The sequence below is a fragment of the Hippoglossus stenolepis genome, chromosome 10 (genome assembly GCF_022539355.2).
Source record: "Hippoglossus stenolepis isolate QCI-W04-F060 chromosome 10, HSTE1.2, whole genome shotgun sequence".
NCBI lineage: Eukaryota > Metazoa > Chordata > Actinopteri > Pleuronectiformes > Pleuronectidae > Hippoglossus > Hippoglossus stenolepis.
Window position 1 is genome coordinate 9,147,318 of NC_061492.1, and position 15,423 is coordinate 9,162,740.

The 15,423-nt window shown below is 42.5% G+C and overlaps 1 protein-coding gene across 1 annotated transcript; it reads right to left on the minus strand.

Moving 5' to 3' along the window:
• Positions 1 to 629: 629 nt before the first annotated feature.
• On the minus strand, positions 630 to 15,087 carry tulp4b (TUB like protein 4b). The gene is made up of 16 exons (XM_035169123.2): positions 14,964 to 15,087; positions 14,036 to 14,307; positions 12,082 to 12,351; positions 11,059 to 11,187; positions 10,637 to 10,798; positions 9,971 to 10,151; positions 9,752 to 9,859; positions 9,512 to 9,678; positions 8,681 to 8,905; positions 8,326 to 8,560; positions 7,343 to 7,466; positions 7,076 to 7,220; positions 6,687 to 6,780; positions 6,450 to 6,593; positions 2,996 to 6,351; positions 630 to 2,525 (listed from the first exon to the last, which is right to left on the minus strand). Exons 2-16 carry the CDS (start codon positions 14,051 to 14,053, stop codon positions 2,409 to 2,411), a joined length of 5,475 nt encoding a protein of 1,824 aa, XP_035025014.2. The 5' UTR covers positions 14,054 to 14,307; positions 14,964 to 15,087; the 3' UTR covers positions 630 to 2,408.
• Between the last annotated feature and the right edge of the window lie 336 nt (positions 15,088 to 15,423).

The following is a 15,423-nucleotide window of genomic DNA, read 5'->3' on the forward strand; positions in this document are numbered from 1 at the left end:
TATTGTGTGTGTGTGTGTGTGTTTGTATGTATGAATGGATGGATGGATGGATGGATGGATGGATGGATGGATAGATAGATAGATAGATAGATAGATAGATAGATAGATAGATAGATAGATAGATAGATAGATAGATAGATAGATAGATAGATAGATTAGATAGATAGATAGATAGATTGATAGATAGCAAGTGTGCCCCTTGTGTAATTTAGTAAAAGTATTTTCAGGATGACCCTGCGGTGAAGCAACTGATTTAATCTTATGAGAGCTCCTGCAGGAATCTGAGAGCAGCTGTGAGGCAGCACTTTCTCTCATCCTATCTTTGTTCATATAACAGCATAATCATTTTATTTGACGTGTTTGTCCGGTCGACACAGTCTGGGAAAAAAATGAACTACTTGTCCAAAGAAAAGAATCAGTAAAAAAAAGTACTCAAGATATATTTCTACAATTTGTGCATGAAGATGAATTTATGAGAAAAGTTGTCTTTTTCCAGAACTACCACGCTACCCAACTGATCCCTTTATTATCGCACAACAAACAGACTGAAGCAGGAATCCTGTGCTGTGGGCTTCTGGGATCTTTAACACTATACATCACAGAGTAAAAAAGCACAACAACAAAAACAATTGGAACAATAGAGTTTTTTTTATTACATTATGCTCAGCCTATAGGTCCTTGTCAACCTATGGTCATAACATTTTTGTTTCCTTCACGAAATAAGAGAGAAAAAAATAATCAGGCAACCAACTATTCATTCGGCAGTATTGCTGAAAACTGACACACCATCGCTGACGTCTGCATTGGATGAAAAGCTCTTAAATGAAAACTCTACGCACTAAAACCTTTCTTGTGCCTCCTTCAAAATACTTTCTTTAAAATAACCTGTCCTGACATTCCCAAGTGTGTTTCTTTTTACATTAGCACCAATTCTACATGAATCTCATACTAGCTGTTGATCTTATCAATCGATGAATAAGTTGTATTAAACACCTTTGCAAGTTTATTGTTCTCGTTCTTATTTTCCACAACTGTAACATCAACAAAAAATCCATGTTACAGTAAATGAAAATAGAAAATTACTGAAAGTAGCAACATATAAGCACATTTATTTCTATGCATATAATAATGATGTCAGGTCACTCACTAAACACACAGTGCAAGCAGCGCTATATTTTCTTTTGCAAGTACAACATCAGTTCTATGTAGGTAGCATCACTGCACACAAGCTCTATCTAAAGCAGCACTGACTTCCAAGGAGGCAAAACTACTGTACTTCACATTCAAATGCAGTTTTCAAGCAGCATCATAAACACCCCATGAAAACAACACAGAGCCGGTCAGGAGAGACCGACTGAGAGAATCTCAATCGTAACAGTCTGTTCTGTTTGGGGATGAGATCTTTGTTAGACCATTTTATACCATTTTTCCTAACTGGCTTTGTTTCAGTCAAACACATTCAACTTTATTTGGCACATTTAGACTCACTATTCACCACTTCTGACAAATTCCATTGTAATGGGAGGTTGGATAAAGAAATTGTGTTTAAATTTTACACATGAAAAATAATCTGTGAATGGTGATTTTCAGTATTGTGGCTAAAATAATCTATATTTAATATGTACTTCATAGAAGTGACATGGATAGAACATATACGAGCTATGGGTTACTGCACCCATTTAGCCCTGTTTAACTGAGTTTAGATGCATAGTTGCAACTTATACAATCAAATATATATATCAGTATATTGTTCTAATACATGTTCAACAGAAAAAAAATGGATTTGAAAAAACAATAAAAATACAATGTGTATTCAAACAGAAACAACGATAGGGTTATACTCAGTTTAAAACACTATTCTTAATTTACTTTAAATTACTTTGAACTGAATTAAACCAGTGCAGAGTTTGAATTAGATAGGATATGGCTTTGTAAAATTTTATTTGCAAATTTGCACCTTAAAAAATCTACTCTTTTATGTATTTACTCCACAAATGTACATTAAATGATTAATGATTTGTCATACATCAAGATTAATTAAGTATTTAAAAAGTGGGAGGATGTCTTAAACCCTGGAGGCTGATTTTAAAGTAACTTTAAGTACTTAGATCACTTTTTATCCAATGATAGTGAGTATTTTCTAATTCCAGTAAATACAATTTTAAGTTCGAATACATTCAATATATGAATTAGAAATTATGGATGCACTGATATAATTTCCTTCAATAATGACCTGGACTTTACCTTTAATAGACTCCTGTAAACTATCTGCATGTGCAACTCGTATGATAATCTCTTCTGCTGCAACGCTGACACTGTGGCAGGTACAGCCCCACACTGAGAGGTGCACAGGAACACACACTGCAGCTTCTTTCGGATTCTTCTGCAACAACACAAAGTAAACCTTTTCACTTCAGCCTTTGAGTCACGTTGGCCAGGGCCACAGCAAATGCCTGCACTGCTGAGAAAGGATACTGGAAATCCAAGATGTAGGCGTTGCCATCGATCCGCCCGAACTGCATCACCTAAAAAGTGAGAGAACATTTCCAGAAAGCGCTTAACAACCAACACATTAACAATTTTGTTGATTAATCTACTACTAATTATATTTTAATCATCAATTAATGCACTCATTATCTTCTTGAGTTTCATTAAATGTGATAAAAACTGAAAAAATAATGATAGCACTTTCAAATTGAGATATTTAAATGTTATTTGTTACCAACAAAAAAAAATCAATTGGTATCACTCAAAGTTACTGAATAAACTTATTTTATTTGTGTCTTATCAGTTAAAGTATATTTTTGGGTTGGTCGAACATTTTTCTTTATTCAGTGGGTTTGTATACATACAAGACAAAGGAAATCAGCAAAATAAAAAGTAAAAAACATTGAACGATAATTTTGCTTTGAAATAAACAATTATTCAAAATCATTTCAGATTACTGCCAATACATTCTAATGATTTCAACCATGAAATCAGATTCTTTGTTTACCTGTCGACCATCCAACTCGATCTGAAAATTCTTTGCGGACTCCTGCGTGACTCGTCCTCCGAAGTCCAGCTGGTAGACCTGCGTGGCTTCGTTCCACAATGGTTGTTTATTGGCCATGACGTAGACAAATCCTTGGCTGCCTAAACTACGGTCCTCTCTTTCATTCGCCTTGCGACATTTAATCTCCTCCAGCTCGCTCGCCATACGCATGCTGCGCTTGTTCTTCCAGCTCTTCTTACTACTCTGGTTCTGGTTCATGAGCTCGTCGCCGCTAATGAACAGCTCTGGTTCGCTCTCTGAACTATCCTGGAACTCATTCGTTGTCCTGCTCATCTTCTTGGTTTTATTGAGCTGCTCTCTCGGCCCCTTGGGCTTCTTCTTCTCTCTGCTGCCAAGCCTCGGGCTGGAAATGAGCGTGTTGAAGTCGGAGAGCGCTCGCCCTTCCTTTCTGGATTTGCCCTCGGAGACGGTGGTCATGTTGGCCTCCTCAGCCCTGCTGTCCAGTCTTTTACGGCTCTTCTTGTTGAAGCGCTCCGACTCCTGCGGCACAGGGCTTTCATTCAGGGATGATGGCTCTGCAAAGTTGTTCGCAGACTCTGTCAAATCCTCTGTGGCACTTTTGGATGGTGGTAGCTCGGTAGGTGGAGGGGGAGGCGGGAGAGGAGGTGGCGGGGGTGGTCCAGTTGGGGGAGGTGGGGAGAGAATCGGCTTCTCTAAAATCTGATGGGTTTTGGTCGGGAGGGGAGGTGCTGGAGGGTCTTGCATGGGTGGTGGGCAGGGGTAGGGGTTCCAGGGGTGGAGGCTGACAGGGTGCAGCTGGAGTCCAGAACATGAGCTGGCTCCAGGATACATCGGAGGGAGGGGGCAGCAAGCCAGGTTAGCGAGACTCGAAGGGTAACCAGGTGGTAAGACCAAAGTGGGATCCTGCTGAGCAAAAGGGAGTTGAGCAACCACTTCGTTTGGAGAGCATTGTGGTTGAGGGTTCTGTAAGGTCTGAAGTGGCGGCCCGCCGTGACCCACACCTGGTGGAAAAGGTGAGAGGGATATCTGGTAACCTGATGGGAAAGTAAGAGTGCTCGTAGTCGTACTTGCTGGCGGTTTCGTTGTGAGCACAAAGGGAAGGCGTGTCATGTCTATGTGTTGAGCCTGACTGATGATGATTGGAGGTGGTTTATGAGGTCCTGGTGGAGGAGCTAACATGGTTTGATCTGGGGTGAGCCAAAACTCCTCGGTCGTGGATGTGTCCCACTGGTAAGGCGGAGGGCGTTTAACCGTCAAACTGACATCTCCAAGAGTCAGCTGACGCACCGATTTTTCAAGGTGACACTGTTGATTTAAAGTCTCGTCTTCAGTAAAGGCGGAGTTTACGTACACTGTTCTGTCACCTCTGTTATCAACAGAACCCAGCAGGCTGTACGATGAGTGGGAGGCCAGAGGGGAGGTGCTCTTGGAGTGCACGATAATCGTACTGTGATGTGAACTTTTCCCCGTCGGGAATTCCTGCCTCACCACCGTGCCTCCTGCAATACCACTACTTGTAGTTCCACCTCCACTGACACTGACACTGGTGCTGCTGCTGTTACTGCTGCACTGTGTGCATGTGTACAATGCAGTGGGCACCCTCTGCTGGTAGGAGAGAGCTAATGCACTGTTCATTTTTGCCTTGGTGGGAAGGGTTCTTGAGCTTTCCATCATCTGCGGCACTTTCAGTCCCACGTCCCTTCGGTCACGACGTAGAGTGGCATGAATAAGACTGCTGTCGATTCTCTGGGGAGGAGGAAGTGTGGCAGTTACTTGATTGGCCGGATCAGGGTAAGGAGGAGGGTCTCCACTTGGTATCGAGTATCGAGGGACAGAGAGACGACTCAGTGTTGCTGAGCTGTACGGAAGCTGAACTTTTTTATTCTCAGAGGAGGTGACTTTGAGTGTGGCAGAGCCTCCGATGCCATGCACAGTGTATGCATTTTGGTTTCGAATGAGGCGCCTGCGTGGCCGACAGACCTCCTCCACATTGCCGCTGCTGTCAAAGGTCGTGATCCTTTCATACCCCAGAGGAGTCGGGTACTGCAAAGTGATGGGGTGAAGCAAGAAGTCATCCTTCTTCAGACAGGCGTCGGTTGCCAGGATGCTCGGGCTGTTTGTGACAAGAGTTTGAGGTGTGGCTGCGGCTGCGGCTGCGCCTGCACTTGCAGAGACTACAGTGCCTGGATATGGAGGAGGAGGATTCACCTTCCTCATCTGAATCTCGATGGACCCATCTGTGTCGCTGAAGGAGGGGGGTAAAGACCTTGGCAGACTTGGCTTCAGAGTGTGCATGTGCTCGATCCGCTCTAGCCCCAGTTCGATGGACGGGTGAGCAATTTGAGGCAGAATGTGAATCTGCTGTAAGGAAATGGTTGGATAGCCAGTCGGAGGTGGAGGCAGCGACATCTGCATCTTCAGCTGGTGCTGCATTTGCTGGTGCTGCCTCTGCATCTGCTGATGTTGCTGCTGGATCTGCTGGTGCTGCTGCTGGAGCTGCTGCTGCTGCTGCCTCATCTCCTGGATCTGTTGCCGGATTTGCTGCTGCTGCTGCTGCATCTGCTGCTGCTGCTGCTGCATCTGCTCATGCTGCATCTGCATCTGTTGCTGCTGCTGGTGGATTTGGTGTTGGTGCTGCAGCTGTTGGGTGTTCACTTGCTGTTGACTTTGCTGCATTTGTTGGTGCTGCTGAACCTGCAGTTGTTGTTGATGCTGTTGCTGCTGTTGATGTAGCGCCTGCTGCTGCTGGTGCAGTTGCTGTAGCTGTTGATGTTGCTGCTGTAACTGTTGCTGCTGCTGCTGTTGCTGCTGCTGCTGTGACTGCGACTGATGATGGTGTTGCTGCTGCTGCTGTTGTTGAAGATGATGCAATTTCTGCTGCTGCTGCTGCTGCTGCTGCTGCTGCTGCGTCTGCATTTGTTGCGACTGCTTGGGCGGTTGGCGAGGCTGCTGCGGATGAGGCCGCTGTGGGTGAGGCGGGAGATGGTGAGGAGGGGGTGGTAGAGTACCAGGAAGAAGAGGACCCATCTCCAGCCCGTTGAAGATCACCTGGCCAGGGTTTGAGTATCTGGTCGGCACTGGGTACGGTGATGCAACTGCATCCTGGCTGTGATCGGTGACCGGGACAGAAGCCGCAGCTGCTGCAACTGCCGCTGCCGCCGTGGCTGTGGGGTTGGTCAAGACATCGAGCTGAATATTCTGATTGGCCAGGAGAGACTGAACCAGGCCGATGCTCTGAGTCGGGGACATGGCCTGAGCCGGGCTGTGGATGGGAGCGATGGGAATGTTGACCGTACAGGAAGGATTGTCTCCTGCCACTCCTGATGGCCCCATAACTTCATTAAAAAAATACAAAGAATACAGAGAGTTGGTGAAAACGCATGAACAGTAATTTCCTTAAATCTGAGAATATGGTGCTTTTATTTATTCACACCTGGTAAATCGTCCTCATCTTCACTGAACACATTAGGGTTGAACACGGGCAGGCTCATAAAGTCGTGAGAAATCTTTCGCACTTCCGGCAGGTAGATCGTCATCTGCCTCGGTTGCAAATGAAGTAAACTGGTCTTATAGATGACTAAAGAGACAGAACAAAATGATTGTGACTATTAAATTTGTCCGAAATAGGAACGTGATGTGCATGTGCAGCTTTTAAAAAAAATACATTTACCTGCACCAAGGTTGGCGGGGAGGAACGAAGCAAGTCCGACAATTTTGAACTTTGTCCCCCAAATGTTGGATGTGACTTGAGCAAGGTAGTTGTGCTGTGAAAAAGAAAATGGATATAAAATAATGGATAGAAATTAGAAATTAGAAATCAGGGTGAGCCTACAGTTGGGACATATGTTTTAGTTTTGACAGGTATAATAAAAGATTTCATATATCACATATATTTATATATCAACATTCCAGATCTTTAATTTACCTGAAACTACACAAAACAGTTGAAAACTAAATTATTGTAATGGCCCTAGACAAATTCTAATGCAGATACTCCAGTATCATTAGTGAACAGGTAATACAGATTAAATAGTGGACAGTCTTCCCAGCATATCACACCTCTGTGATTCCATCCATAGAAAACTCCCGTCGTGTCAGACTGGGAGATCGGACTGGAGGCTTCTTTGTCGGTAACCGTGGCGACCGCTGGCCTTCGTGATTGGCCCGTGAGAGTTTGGGCGATTTTCTCGATTCTATGTTCATCCTTTGAAACAAATAGGTTCATATTTTTTAGTTATCTTCCCCTTATGTGAAAGATGAGCATTATCGTGGTGCACATGCTCTGTGGCTCAGGCCTGTGTAAAGTTAATTTATATAATTTCTGACCTGTTTCCTCTGGATAACTTTGGTGACTTCTTCCCGACCCACTCGTCGCTCAACTCAATGTCACTGGAGTCAGAGCAGTTACAGCTGTCGGCGTATGAGATCATGGGGTTCACACACACCTCCTCTGAAAAGACAAACACAGAGAAAGTGATTTGAATGAAGTCTAAATCAAAAGCAAGTCAAAGTTTGGTGGGACCTCAGGCCTAAAGAGACTTTAGTGCTGCTCTGTCATTACAGACTGTTCCTGTTTCAGGCCTGAGACCATGTAACGTCAGAGAGGAGCCATCATCACTACAGTGTGTGTTTGTTCTTATTCAAGGTGAACGATGGCCACACAGCATGAATATGTTATTCTACAATGGAGCACAAGTTGGATGAAAAAGGCACAGATTTTCATTTAAGACGACAAGGAACAGGACTTCTGACCTTTGAGGAGTTTTGCTAAGGATTCTACTGGAATTTTCCTTTTGCTCCACAAAAAAATGCTACTAATCCTTTTCACCTCCTTTAAAGAGCATTTTGTGAAATAAACACTATATCACTAGATCACATCACTATATTGTCGAGCGCAAGATGGGAATACTGATATAACTCTGTCTGTGCACTGGCTATTAATGCAAAGCGAACTTCCCAAAAAACACATACAAAACCAGAATAGCTGTATCCCCATGCTACCAGTCTTAATTCTAAATAATCTCATTTTATTTAGCAAACAGAACAGCGTCCATATAAAATCTGGATGCTTTAATTATTAATAATATTAATATGAATTTAATTATTTATTTCTGGCATTTGGGCTTTTTATTGGAAAAAGACTGTAGAGAGACAAGAGTCGGGTTTAAGCAACATTGTTTCCTGGCTGGAATGAAATAAGGGATATTATACACCATGTATCTTAAGAGGAAGGCCTCCAGATGCACCTCGGCAACTTTAACCCAAAACAATATGTTGTTTTCTAATTGGTTTAATGTGAATATCCTCACCTGCTTTGCTGTCTGTTTTTGGATCCATGATGATGAACTCGGGCCGTAGTTTGCTGATCCTCCTTCCTTTGAGAATAGGCACCAGCCCTCCTAAATATTCCAGGTAGAGAGTGTAGCAGGGTCCACTTGCCTCCGGGCTGTCCTCCGCCCGCTTCATGGTGCAGTGGAGCCTCTCGTTGCCAGCTGTGGGATAGCTGACAAAGTCCCGGATGTTGTTGGGGTCAGGAATCGGGGGCTAGAACAAAGAGAGGAAAGGGCTGTGAGATGACTGGACACTCAAATGAAAACACGTCGCTCTCAGCTGTTCTTTGTAAGCGCGCTGTCTAGGATTGCTTCTGAGCAGGGATCACTTCACCTTGATGGTTGGTATGAAAGCAGTGGTGACATAAGAGCAGAGCAACGACGGCATGTTGAGTTTCCCCACATCCTTCTCCTCTCGCAGGGCGCTGGCGATGCCCTGCTGGCATAAGAGCTGGAGGCTGGCGACCCTGTGCTCCACACGCACCACGTACAGAGCGGGGCCGCAGGCAAGGAAGAGACGGGAGTCTCTGTGACCCCAACAGATGGTGGTGATGGGCCTCTGGAAAAAAAATACATTCATAATAAAAGAACTTAGTGAGGTGTTTTATCTCTTCAGTAATGATTCACACTGTGCTTTTGTTTTGAAAAGTGCAATGGAAATAAAAGGCTTTCACTCATAGGTAAACTGACAAAAAAAACTTTAAATACCGAATCTCTACAAAACTGTTTTTTAATAACTTATGAAAGATGTGAAAAATGCATTTTAACCACAGGTGACTCAGGTGAGACCCAAACCTCTGACAGTGACAATATTCAAGCTGTACTAGGCCTCAGGAATGTATATTTATTTTGTATCATCTACTTCTTAAAATCAATTTTATATACAATCTGCTTCTCTTAATTAGCATTACAAATTAGCATGCATCGACCAGAAAGGCTTCTGAAAATGTACAAATTCCTCTTTGACTTTGTTTTATCATTAATTCTACTGTGATGGAAATCAAATGAAGAAATTAACAGATCATTTTCATGCCTTAACAGATATCACGATCAGAAAAATGGATTTTGGCACGATCACACATACGCAAATGCAAAACGATTATTACAGGTCAAAGGTCACGTCGACTGGACACCCCCCCCACACTCCAATTTAGGCAGGACCAACCTGTGCTGGGGTCTCCAAAGTGTAGATGTGTTCTCCTTGGACGTTATAAAACTTTACGAGGGCGTTCCTCATGATGGATGCGCACCCAGAGGCGGGAGGAAGCCCGTGTCTCTCCATGCCGGCCACAGCCAGCAGATCTCCCTGGGAGCACCACTGGGCCTCAACATCTGTGGAATGAAGAAGGACATATTCAAAAACAATTCATGAGCACACTAATAAATATCTCATTATTTCTTTTACCTTTCAGCCCTGAGCGAATTACAGCAGGAGAGAGGTCATCGTAGTTGTTCATCAGACTGATATCTCCCGATAAGAAGGTGACTGTTAACAGTGGCTTGACTCGCCGCACTTGGAGGAAAACAGAAACATTTATTCAGTTAACTCAAGGTGGTGAGTCGTCATATGAGCAGAGGAGGGGCTATCGTGTGTGTGTGTGTGTGTGTGTGCGTGTGTTTGCACCTAAAGGCAGAATATTGTCGTCCGAGTCGGTGTCGCTCTCTGTGCTGTCCTCCACCAGGAAATTGGGGCAGTTCCAGGACATGCTCACGATCCCGTCAGACTCGTGCAACAGAACATGGGCAAGCATCCGGCCGTGGCAGTCCATGACTATCACCTGACCATCTGCTGTACCAAACAACACCTGAGGGGGCAGTGTACATTAAAGGTTCAGGGTGTAAGATTCAGGTGAAAGGGATCTATTGGCAGAAATTGAATATAAAATGATCCTAGTGATGTTTTTTTTGACTAGTGTGTTTCATCTGTGTGTTGTTGTTTTCTTTACCCTAGAATGAGCCCTTTATATTCAAATACTTTACATTTACATCTGGAGCAGGTCCTCTCTACGGAGGCCGCCATGTTTTTTACAGCAGCCCAGACTGGACAAACTAAACACCTTTTGAGTTTTTATGACAACAGAAGGCTACCACAGGTTCACTTTCATGTTTGGAAGGGGAGGGTGAGGTGAGGGGAATTCAGCTGCAACATGCAACTTCACCACTAGATGTCACTGAATTCTACACACTGAACCTTTAAACTTTAATAGATGACATAATGAATACTTTTATTATTACATTTATCGTTAAATTGAATGTAAAGTTTGTGTTAGTTCAGGCCGCTGATGCGTACCTGCTGATCGTCAGGGGTCCAGATGCCACAGGTGATCTGACTCTCCAGGTTAATCTCCGAGGACCAGTGTCTCTGTCCACTGACTGAGCCGACCAACACAAAGCCGTCCCTGTACGCGATGAGGGCTTGAGTGCCATCATGTGACCAGGTGAAGTCACTCACCTGGTGAGGAAAAGAAATGTTCACTGTCAGTTTGTGTTTGTGTAACAACGATAATTATACAGCCGAGATATAACAGAGTCCAAATACGCATTTGTGATATTTATTGTATCCTGGTCTACTTTTTCTGTATCATTAAATTCTTTAAAGATGTTTTTTTTTTTTTGCGTATGTGACTATTTTCCAGTTCCAGTTCATTAAAGTTATCATAAAAAGCCATTTTAAGTTTGAGATCTGCATCGGCAGGGCTCTCATTTCTTTACCTGGGCTCCTCTGTCGTTCACTAACTCCACAGACCATCTTCCTTCATACTGGATCCACACAAAAATCCCTCCCTCCATGTCGCAGGTGGCCAGCTTCTGAAAGGGCTCATTCCAACGCACCAAGACAACCTATAAAAAGCACATAACACTGCGACTGTTACTATTTTTCACAGACGCAGGTGGCTGCCCGCACAGAGGAATGAATGATTAATATCTAGCACGAGCATAATGGTAAAAAAAAAACACATTTTAGGCTGAATGTGGTTTAAAAATTCAACGCAGATGGAAGGGAATAGTATATAGACATGACAGTAAAAGTCTAACCCAGAAATAAATATGTCGTAATAATAATAATAAAGATAAAGCACCTTCTGTGTATATAGCAGTTTGATATGCAAATGTGGACGTGAAGTTCCCATAACCTGAATCTGTACATTGGATGCATTTTTTGTGCATTTATACACATTTAGTGAATTTTTCAAAATAGGTACTTTCAGTTTGGGACAAAACAAACAATTCTGTGTACATGGTATATGTGTCTGATCTCAATACATGTATAAGCAATATGTTGATAATGTGACAAATCAGCCTTGGGGGAAGTGTGTGCTCTCGGAGTGCTTTTCTATAGTTTCTACTTTTATATAAAGATTTAATACTTGTAACTGGTGGCTGTATATCTTTTTCACTTTTTGCTTTACAGTGCTACTTTCTTGATTTATCCTGGTATTATATGCTGCTGCAGCGATTCAGTTTCCCTGCAGAGATCATGAAAGCTTTGTCTCATCTTTAAACACACTGACTGAACATTGATGTTTTAATCAGTATGGAGGAATACAGAGGAGTGTGTTAGAAATGAATATGTGTAATTTCTTTTTAGAAAGTTGTCTAAGATAACTTAAGAAAGGAACATTGAAAGAGAAAAGGACATTTTTTTTCTTTGTGGAACATGCTTTTATGTGTTTAACTTGAACAACAGAAAAACTCGGCGAGGAAAGTGGTAACGCTAAAGTCAATAAACGGCACCTCGCTGTTGTGTCCTCGCAGGTTAAAATTGATTCTCTGAGGGGTACTCCTGTCCCTCCTGCAGTGACTCGATGTAAACGTCACCCCAACGACTCCTCTCCCGTTCCCCGTGGCGAGCCAGCCCTCCTCATAGTACCGTCTCCGGCACACCGGCTTGTCCTTCTCGCTCTTGGGCACCCGGCCTTTCCACGAGAGGCAGAGGATGTTGGAGTCGCTGCAGAGGATGGGACCATGTTCCACGGCAGCCAACATCCCTACTGAGTGACCAGGCTGGTGACGTGGGCAAAGCAGCAGGAGAGGAAAGTTAGAGCTGCTACACATTGGTTGATTTCATAATAAAAACAGCCTGTGACTCTACTTAAATGCTAAGGATATTTTGGGATGTACAATGTTGGCTGTAGTCCTGGTCAGCATGAGGCTGGCTGTGGTTACTGATGTAGGGAATCCATTAGCAACAATGGGGAATAACATGAGAAGAAGAAAACACATAAATAAACGGGACTGAAAGTTCATTCTCGGTTTGAGATTACATAATCTCCATCGAGGAAGATCAAGCGAAAGCTCATACGCTCCAGAACAGCTACTAAATGGATCATGTTTGGTCAGATACTTATTGCTCAGTCAGAAATGAACTTTAATCACACTCTTTTAACCCAGTATGAATAATATGTGCTTTAAGTGCTCAGGAGAAATGGACTTTAAACTCCATCTGCTGATGAAGATCATGCGAAAAGCCTGAAAGCTCCAGAACAGCCTCTGAATGGACCTTGTGGTGAGAATTTTCTGCCATCAAATGAAATCTTTGCAAAATGGCTAGTCATAGAAAATATTTGTATGTTATGTGTTTATGTGCAATTTTGTCTATGGTATTCAGGATTTGTAGTTATTATTTTTCTATTGCATTTTATTCAAATACATACTGTGTATTCTAGATAATTTCTGCTGTGATAGTTTAATGATCAAAAGCTCCAGAACAGTGATTAAAGTGACCTTTAACAGTTTTTCTGTTGCTCACTTAAACATGGACATGACTATTTGATGAAGGTAACATTTAAGTCTTTGACCCGAATGTGAGAAGTAAAAAGTTATAGAGGAAAACCACCTTGATAAATACAAAAAAATTACTTTCAATCTACTCATGTACTTCACACATATCTACTTTTGCAGATGTCATCTTACAGAGATTCACTAATTCACAAATCGGTGGTTGGAACTTGTGATCCATCCTAATGAGTAGATGAAGCAAGTCACCATGTTGGCATCTCAGTGTCCAAGCTGCTGTTCTGTTTTTCACTGTGTACAGAGCAGCTTTGGGATTTGTCTGTACATTACATCATCACTACAGTCTGTCTCATGTTTGTTCAAAAAGGACATATTGTGTAAATTTCATTTTTGGGCAAACTGCAAAGACAATGTTTGCAGCATATTAAAATCTGTAAAAATACTGTTTCTCCATTACTGGCTTTGTTTATTTTGATTAATAACATATCAGATTGGATGCATTAACTAGGATGTGTGAATAGAAATTGTGTAAAAGGCCACACATGTAAATATATTTACAAATAAAACCCTTTAAATCTTTAAAATACAGTTTTGCCCTTTTTATTCCCCCTTAAGTAGCTTTAGATTGTTAAAGATCATATTGTTCCACTGTCTGAGACCATTGCGTGTGCCCTATCTTTTTATCCTATCGCTTTATTGACGCAACAAAAATAAATAATAAATAAAATAGTCACACATTCTGTTAAAAATAAATATTTTAGTTTTAGGTCTGGCACACTTGATATCTTTGGAAACTGTTGGATTACCCCTACAATATAAAATCAAATTTTGTGCGTGCCAATAATGTGTGGATGCGCACAAACAGGTGAATCATACAGTATGTTACAATCTTTTATGAAAATGGCAAAAGGACAATAACATTAGTCTGTGATATGACAAAAATGGAACATACCTCATGGTTCCTGGACATGTTGAGTCAAAATCCCTCCATTGAAGGTGTCCATATTTCCATTCAATTTCTGCACTGAAGGGTAATGGCTGCTTTGCTCTCGCTACTTACACAATAATCTGAAATGCATCATACAGGCAGATGTCGTCCAGATCTAAATGTTCACTTAAATCAAGCAGCTCTGCTCTTCAGAGTTTGAGATGAAAAGATGTGAGGCTTCTTCCAACGCCAGGCGGCCCATCCCTGGTCTTCTGTGGGAGAGCTGTGCAAAAATCCTGTTGTAAATATAGGAAAAATCATAGAACAAGTAAAAGAAAGAGAGAAAGAAAGAAAGAGAGAGAGGGACAGAGATGAGTGTGGCTTTAAATAGACGCGTTGTCATTCAGTGCATCAACCTTGGATTTCACAGTTTCTCTCGGTCTCTATGCAACAGCATCACTGCATTGGAGACCAGGGCACTTTCAGCAGTCTCCATGGGTACTGATGCTGTCTGTTCTTCCCATTTTACGTCAAACACTAGAGCAACCAGACAAGGATGTGAACTCACATATTACATTACATTACATTACATTACATTACATTATATTACATTACATTGCATTACATTACATTAAATCGTTTGCATGGGACATATATTTAACATATTCTAATGAGGAAATAGCACAAAAAATATGAATCTAAATAACAAAATCTGCTTTTTTGAGTTGCAGATTTTGCAGCCTTGGTTTAAGAGTCGAAGTGAAACACCCATCACCTCGTCTGCAAAGGTCTCTCACTACACTGCACATCACATCCCCTGGATTTCTCATTCACAATGCGTTATGTGGCCGCATGCAGCAATTGTGAACGAGCCTGTGCAGACGAGACAGACACACATGATGAGGGAGAAGTGTTCTAAAATCATATGGATGCACAAGGACGAGCATCGTACCTGACAGCGCCGTAAAGACGTCTTGTTCCAGATGCGGGCAGCGGCTGCACGGTGCGGTCGTGTCGCCAGGCGCTGCCTCTCCTCCGCTGGCGCACTTTGGGGTTGTGGCTTTAAAACGGGTTGCCATGAGGCAGGTAGCACGGAAAACACAGCACCGAATTTTCAACCTACATTTAAATAATCCACCCAAACACCCAATGAGCTCGTGAAAAACCCACTGGGAGTGAATAGGTGCATTTTAATCTAATTTGGGCGCTTTTTCATATGGAGTCTGGTGCATAGGAATACTGGGTTTATTGAAACACCTCAGAAAGGGGGGTTTTGTCTCATAATGGCAACCTCACAGGACTCACCCCATCTCTGGTGAAGTTGAAGTGACATTTGATGTGATGAGTGTGAGCTAAGTATCATAAATCATGTACCCGCTATATGTCACATTTAAGTATCGTATGATTGCTCT

Excerpts from the sequence above, each read along its gene's own strand:
- tulp4b (XM_035169123.2), bottom strand. Across the intron at positions 9,679-9,751 it reads AATTCGCTCAGGGCTGAAAG|ATGTTGAGGCCCAGTGGTGC; the intron begins GTAAAAGAAATA and ends TTCATTCCACAG. Across the intron at positions 8,561-8,680 it reads CTTTCATACCAACCATCAAG|CCCCCGATTCCTGACCCCAA; the intron begins GTGAAGTGATCC and ends TCTTTGTTCTAG.